This window comes from Zootoca vivipara, chromosome 2, assembly GCF_963506605.1.
Source record: "Zootoca vivipara chromosome 2, rZooViv1.1, whole genome shotgun sequence".
Taxonomy (NCBI): Eukaryota; Metazoa; Chordata; class Lepidosauria; order Squamata; family Lacertidae; genus Zootoca; species Zootoca vivipara.
The window spans coordinates 91,138,078-91,145,568 of record NC_083277.1 but is presented as its reverse complement, the minus strand read 5'-3'; the positions used below and the strand labels follow the sequence as shown (position 1 = coordinate 91,145,568).

The 7,491-nt window shown below is 42.3% G+C and overlaps 1 protein-coding gene across 1 annotated transcript; it reads left to right on the top strand.

The window, feature by feature from the left end:
- Positions 1-61: 61 nt before the first annotated feature.
- Positions 62-7,422, top strand: TEN1 (TEN1 subunit of CST complex). Its single transcript, XM_035104517.2, has 4 exons — positions 62-212; positions 1,748-1,864; positions 3,529-3,686; positions 6,972-7,422. The coding sequence occupies exons 2-4, from the start codon at positions 1,776-1,778 to the stop codon at positions 7,106-7,108; spliced, it is 384 nt and encodes a 127-aa protein (XP_034960408.1). The 5' UTR covers positions 62-212; positions 1,748-1,775; the 3' UTR covers positions 7,109-7,422.
- The last annotated feature ends 69 nt before the right edge of the window (positions 7,423-7,491 follow it).

Genomic DNA, 7,491 nt, shown 5'->3' with positions numbered 1-7,491 from the left:
GCCTCGCTCTTCAGCCCTCCTCCCTCTGGTAGGCAGGGCTTATGGAGCGAGACGGACGTTGGTTTCTGCTGCGCGGGCGGTGGTGGTTGGTTTCAGCATCCAATAAAGAGGAGGAGGAGGCGGGAAAGGAAGCGAGAGCAGGAACTCCCTGCGCTTTGATGTCCTGCATGGAAGCGGTTGTGGGTGTAGCTGCTTCTCCTCCTCACTAATAGGTGCTTTAGCTGCGATGGGGAAACCAAGGGTGGCTTAACGTTGCCTGCCCACTGATTTGTGGCTAAGGGCATATTGGCTTCACGTGGCTGCGCGACAGAAACTGCGACATAGGAAGGAATTCTCTAGTTGGGTGTTTGTTTCGATTGCTGCTTTGCAGGTGGTTTGCCTTGCGCCTGTGGTGCTTGGCACATTCCCGGTAGTCTCGCCTGCCCTGTGCAACGCCGTGCCACCAGATGTCGAGGAAATAAACATCTGTGTGAATTTTTGGAAGACATCTGAAGGTGGCCCTGTACCAGGGAGGTTTTTCATGTTTGAGGGTTTTTGTTGTGTTTGAATACTTTGTTGGAAGCCGCCGCCTAGAGTGCCTGAGGCAAACCAGTCAGATGGTTGACATACGGTTAATAAAAAAAATATTGTTACTGGACCCCCCTTCTCTGTATTCAAGATATCCATTGTCTCTTTGCTTCAAAAACATTAAGTGGGGAGGGGGGCTTATGAGAGGCCCAGCTAAATTTAAATTCATTTATTAGACTTATTGGGATGGGTGTGATTAAAATTGCATGGAGAACAAAGAGAATGCATGCCTTGACATAAAGAGGTCTGCTTTCCTAGTAAACATTTAATCAATAATTGACTTTGCATTACATATTGATTTGGAAGGGGCTGGAGGATGTAACTAGAGCTTCCTATGCAGTCCCCTGTTGTGGGCATATTCTGCTGCCATTCTTCAGATACCCATTTTATTTTATTAAACTGTTTCTATTCTGGCTTTCCATTTGTAATGGCATCCTCAAAGGTAGACTCTCCTCTTTTTCTATTGTTGCACTTTGGTTCCTTCTACATATATTTTTATTTTGGCACTCTACTACCTAGTTTGCTTAGAGACATTGTGGTGTAGCAGTTAGAATGTTGGACTAGCATCTGGGAGACCAGGGTTCAAATCCTCACTCAGCAAAGAAGTTCACTGGGTGACCTTGAAACAGTCACTGCCTCTCAGGCTAACCTGTCTGACAGCATTGTTATAGGGTTTAAATGAGGAGGGGGAGAACCATGTACACCACTTTGAACTCCTTGGAGAAAAAAGTGGGAAATAAAAAATATATATAATAGACTGTATTTGATGATACGATATAATATAATACTGTATGTGACACTTTCTTGTCCAGTGGCGTCTGAAGAGTGAGATGCTATATAAGATAAAGGTATGGTAGATAGCAATCCTATCATCAGATCTGTAAAATAGTAATAGCTATTACAGCAGCCCTTATAGCAGAGATGCGGAACCGGTGGGCCTTCAGCTGATGCTGAACTACAACTCCCATCTTCCCTATTCCAATGGCCAAGCTTAAAATGAGGTTATTATCATGAACAAAGTAGGTAGTAGTCTATTGGAATCGATTTGAGAATAATTAAAGAAGCCTATCAACTGAAAAAGTAACACCTGCTGTTGCATGTAGTAGGGGAATCTAATTACCTTGAAGCCTTGAAGCGGAAAGATAATCTTTTAAATACTTCCTTTTTTGTCTGACTGTAGGGTCTGTTCTCAAGAGCAGTTGCACAAAATGCTGCCAGATGCTGGGACATATCACTTTCCTTGGGAAATAAACTCTGCATTGATCCCAGAAGGGAAGACCCTGAGAACCTTTGGCAGGTCAGTGTAATTCCTTTCGACCTTAAGATTTCTGTTTCTTTTGGTCACCCTAACATTACTACTTCTACTCTTTTTGTCTCTTATTTGCCTTCTGATTCCTTCCTTTAGATTTCATAAAAGAACCAAATTCATAAATAACCAAATGCCACTTGTTTTGTTTCCTGTCTCCCGTTTACTATATCTGTAATGATTAAGCCCAACCTCGAGATCAGCATGATAGAGCAGCTTAGGACTGTGTGGAAGTGCCCCTCTGTTGGTGAGGAAGGCCTATGCTGGTGTTGGGGTGTGGTGGTTGTGGGGAGATATCCGCAATCCAGGCCACTGCTAGCTCTACCGCTGGTGGGAGCTAGTGGTAGTCCATAAAATCCAGTGGTTTGGGGGACTTAGATGTGTGAGATGCTGGCTTCCTTGGATTTACTGGAGCAGGTGTGGGAAGTGGAGATCTTAAAAAAAGACAACCCTAAAGAGGTAAATCTGCTCCCTACACCTCCTGCCCGAGATGGCACAAACTGGCAGGGATTTCAAAGTGACAGATTGTTATTGTTATCATGTTAATGAAAAGTGGTATAGAAATGATTTTAAATAAAATAAATCGCCTACCACTTCATTCTTCACCCCTCCCTACTTAGGACTGGACTCTCATCTGTTGCATAGTGTCCTTGTTAGTTTGTTAATCCATGTGCTGCGCCACCGTTAGATGTTGTAAATTATTTGTTATTGTTGTTTTAGTAACATAGTTTTTATTCATCTTCATTTTAAAACTTTTTAACATGGTTGCATTGTTTACATTAGAGGATATGATGTGCAACAATGATGTAAAATTTAAAATAAAACAACGTTAAACACTCAGATAAACATTTCTGAATAGATTAACAAAGTTATGTCACAGTGCCAAAATTATTACAGATATGAAATTATATCTAGCAAGCAACGTATATTGCTTTGTTGACCCTTAGTAAGAGGTATTTTGTATCAGTAACAATTATAATTTATAGGAAGGGGGAGGGGGAAATTAAAATGTGTACTTCATGCATGCTAGGCTCTACTGTAATCTATGGCTACTGTTCTGCCCTATGCCTCAATATTTGTGTAATCCATAAAGTCACACGTAAAATATTCATTTTTATTTTTCTGGCACAGAGATGAATATGTGAGTTAAAAGAAAGAAGCATTAGACTAACATTGAGTTATTTATCCTAAATGTCATATTGTATGTATGTATGAGCTCAGGCACTCATTCAGTATAGCATTATTAGACATGCTTAGCTTGGGGGGACGACTTTGAAATCAGTTATTTATTTTCAATTAACTGGGTGGAGTTCAAAGAAGTTTTACTTAGAGTCAACCCACTGAAATTAATAAACACGACTAAATTAAATTCATTGATTTAAATTGGTCTCTGAATAAAACCTAGCTGAACACTACCCAATGTGTTTAGCATTGGGAAGCAGATATAAGTAGATCTAATTTCTCTATATTTAAATACATTATTCGATTATTTAATTTCAATACTACTTAATATATTAAAAATATCTCTAAGCAGTGTACAAAAAAACTGAAGCAACCATGGACAGCTTAAAACAAAATCATTCTGCACATGATTTCACACGCTTTATTTATTATTAACATTATTTGAGACCCAAGGTTTTGTTTTTGTTTTTCAGGTTACACTCCTATGATGTGGTCAGCTCCCAAGCCATCTTAACAGCTCAGCACACTTCAGTTCAGCACTGTATCCAAGTTTGTACCAAGTTTGTGGAACCATTCCAAGCCCAACTTGGGGCTCTGTATATTGTACTGGGGGAAACCGAACATAAAGAGGGTAAGAGCACCTGTATTTTTTTCTGTGAAACCAGGAATAGCCTAGATCCTGGCCTGGTGGACCAACCTTTATCTCCTCCACCCCAGTGAGCCAACTTTGACAGGTGGGCAGGGCCATTATATTGATGTTGGGTGAGTTGTCCCAGCCACTTGCCAAAAGTTGGCCCAACAGGGTAGGGAGGAGTCACATGGCATCAAGTGTGGGGCAGGTAGGTGTGGTTTCAGAGAAATGGCCTTGCATGTTTGGCCCATGGGCTAGAGGTTCCTCATCCTTGGTCTAGAACAGACACCCCCAAACTTTGGCCCTCCAGATGTTTTGGATTACAATTCCCATCTTCCCCGACCACTGGTCCTGTTAGCTAGGGATCATGGGAGTTGTAAGCCAAAACATCTGGAGGGCCGCAGTTTGGGGATGCCTGGTCTAGAAGGTAAAATAAGTATTCTTGGGAATGGGGACTCTGATCTTCTGATGCAATCCTTTTGCATGAAAGGAAAATAAAATTAGCACTGGATTAAGTTAGTTACCTAATCACTCTCGTTGATGTTTCCTTTTCATTCTCTGGAACTGTCACATAGGGATAACACTTATTTTCTAATCAGGCTAGCCCTGCGCTGCAAGCCAACTTGTTTGGTGCAGCCTGGCTTTTTGGAATATTATGCAAAGGTGGCAACGTTTGATCCTAGACTCTTAGCATGTGGAATATACCTTTGACCTGATTGTATAATACAGAAACTTTAAGCTGCTTGTGTACACTTATTTAAAGTTGCGTTACCTAGCCATGAGATTTGAAATGTTGACTTATGCTACAGTGGTAGTGAATATTGTGTGGGAGGCACTAGGGCTATTGCATGTATGTTTAAGCCTCTGGGTGGGGAAGAAAGAAGAATCATGTCCTTATTTTCAACCACACACTGAGGACACAGATTCAATGTATTTTTTTGAAGTGCCTTTGGAGGTGTTCATGCAGTACTGATTGCTTACATCTGTCAAAGACTTCCACCTGTTTTGATGGCCGTATGCAGTGGTGGCCTCCATTAGAACATAAAAGGAGCTTGCTGGATTAGGCCAATGGCCTATCTAGTCCAGCATCCTGTTCTCTCAATGGTTCTCCAGATATTATTGGACTACATCTCCCACCAGCTATGAGCATTGCCCATGTTGGCTGGGACTGATAGGAATCCAACAACATCTGGGGGCACCATCTTGGCTAACATCCATGTATGTCTGTGCTACTACTGTTGTCAGTCTAGCTAGCTTTCCTCTCACAGTATGGCATTATCTCAAGGAAATGGGTTGTTGTGGGCTGTAGTTGGCACCCATCTGTCTTGGGATACAGTGGAAGAGTGCACCATTGAGGGTGAAGTCAAACAGTGCCTGCTGTGACTGTAGAGACCGATATGGGAGAGACATGTTTTGTTGCAGCAGGGGCAGATGAAGGCATCCAGTTGTGCTGATGCAGGTGTACCATGGCGTCTCTTCTTTCTGCGCTCCTCCCAGCAGACATTCCTCTTCTGGTCACTGCTGCAGATACACAAGCTAACTTGATTGTCTCCAGGCGCTGTGGTCATCTGCAAGGGATTCCCACACGGTGTGGTTAATGTTGCCAGCCTTCGTGCTACGCTTTGTAACACAGAGTTGGTCTGCAAACAGGCCTGGTGTCTGAAGCCAGCTCCCCGTAGAGTACATTATTGGGATCCTGCCATCTTCCATTCTGTGGATATGACCAGCATAGACGTTGCTGAGACAGAGGTACAAACACGCTGGGAATGTGGAGTTGGAAGAGCACATGTTTGTTTGAGACTCTGCCCTGCCATGTGATGTCCTGCTTCTTCACTGAAAAGCAGTGCTGAGGGAGCAGATTATAGAGGAGGATTATGGGACAGGAGGATGCACCCTCCCCTCATTTGGTGTTTTCCCCTTGCAAAACCACAAACACACAAATTTCAGATTTTTGTTTCTGTCACAAACATGCTTTTGGAACTTAGCTGGGAGAATACAGTGGTACCTCCGGTTGCGGACGGGATCTGTTCTGGAGCTCTGGTCGGATCCCGAGGTTTTCGCAACCGGAGGTGCCTGTTCTGTGCATGCACGCGGCGCGGTAGAGTGCTTCTGCGCATGTGCGTGTGGCAAAACCCAGAAAAATATCTAACCAGAGGTGCTCATAAGTAGAAGTACCACTGTAGTGGCTATGGGGATTGAAGAAGGAAGGTGGAAAGGGTGGGCAGGAGAATAGTTAAGCACTCTTCCTGAAAACGGCTTATTCCCAATGTTGTTTACCTATGTAAAGGTAGTAGATGGGAGCTGAGATCAGCAAATAGCTAGCAAAATGGCGTTCCAGTGAGAGTGCTTGGAAAATATTATATTCCTGCAAGAAAAGTCCAGGGAGGACTTTTGAATTCTCTTCAGCAAAGGGGTAACAACTTTATACATTTTGTGTCTGGGAGAGCTCCTGCTATAGTGTGGGTATTCCCTGGCACCCAAATACCAGCATTTCTTCAGCACCAGTTGTATTTTTTAGGAGACCCTGACCCCTGGCACCAATTAGCGTGTTAGCTGGCGTGACCTGGAGATGGATCGTTTGGGATCCTAATTAATTAAGTAGATTTCTGGGTGAAATGTCAAATGTGACTAGATGACAATACCTTCTTGTACCAAGTAATAATTATGATAATCACTCATAATTCGAGCACTTATTAGTTGCATGCTGAGATACAGGAGACACGTGACATATTGTTAGGTTTTCTGAAATCTGCTGTGCCTTTGTACTTGTGGGTATTCGAACTCAGTTTTCAGACAGTAGGTGCTCTGGAATTAATCCGAATCAGTTGTTTGGGGGGGGGGATTGAACAGACAAAACGCCATTGTTTGGAATATTACTTGTGAAGCTGAATTTCAAATTAGAAATGGCTTCTAGGACTGACTGCTCTGAATCCCATGACCTATAAAATAGACATACCGTCACCCTCCATCTCTTTCCACTTCAGTGGTTTCTAGCCAACTATTTCCCATATGTCCTATTTAGCAAAGCACAGTGAAAATGTGACCTGCTTAATTTCAGTTTTCAGCAGGACCTGTTTTAAATACGACCTTATAGTCCAATTCTTGATTGTTGCACTAGCCTGTCTTCTTTGTGTGCTGGTGTGAAGTTGCCGTGGCATTCTGCATTCTAAGCATTTGTCAGCGTACTGCAGTTGCAAGACTGCATTATTGACCATGGCAGAGCTTACATAGATTCTTTAAAAAAAGTTGCCACACTTCTGATGACTTTAATTTTTATATTTACAGGTAATGAAATGGTGATAAAGGCCCGTGTGTTTACATGTGTGGAAGGAATAAACCTTCAGTTGCTGGAGAAGGCCATAACGGAACAGAGAAAATATTTCCAGGAGAGAGAGAAGCAGCTGGAAGGAAATGCCTCCTAGTCCTCTCTGCATTAGGAGAGGACTTATTACTGAACATAATTAGTGCTATACTGAATAGGGTCATCTTATCATTTTCCTTCACTCCAGTACCAGTTTGTAATGCTGTCTTAAAATTGTACTGCCTGCTATTGCCTTAAGATGACCCCCCCCCCCGGTGTTCTAGAACTGCTTCACATATTACACTAGGATATGCAGAAGTTGCCACAGTGTTTTGAAAGCCATTTAAACAATGCAAAATGCAAAGGGTTAAAGCAGTTTATTACGACCGTATTTTGAAATAATGAAAGCAGCCATTAAGTTTACAGTAGCTGCATTTTAAATACTCTTTGGTTTTTTGTTTAATAATAAAATTTAAAGTTAATAGTGTTTAAATTCCCATTCTT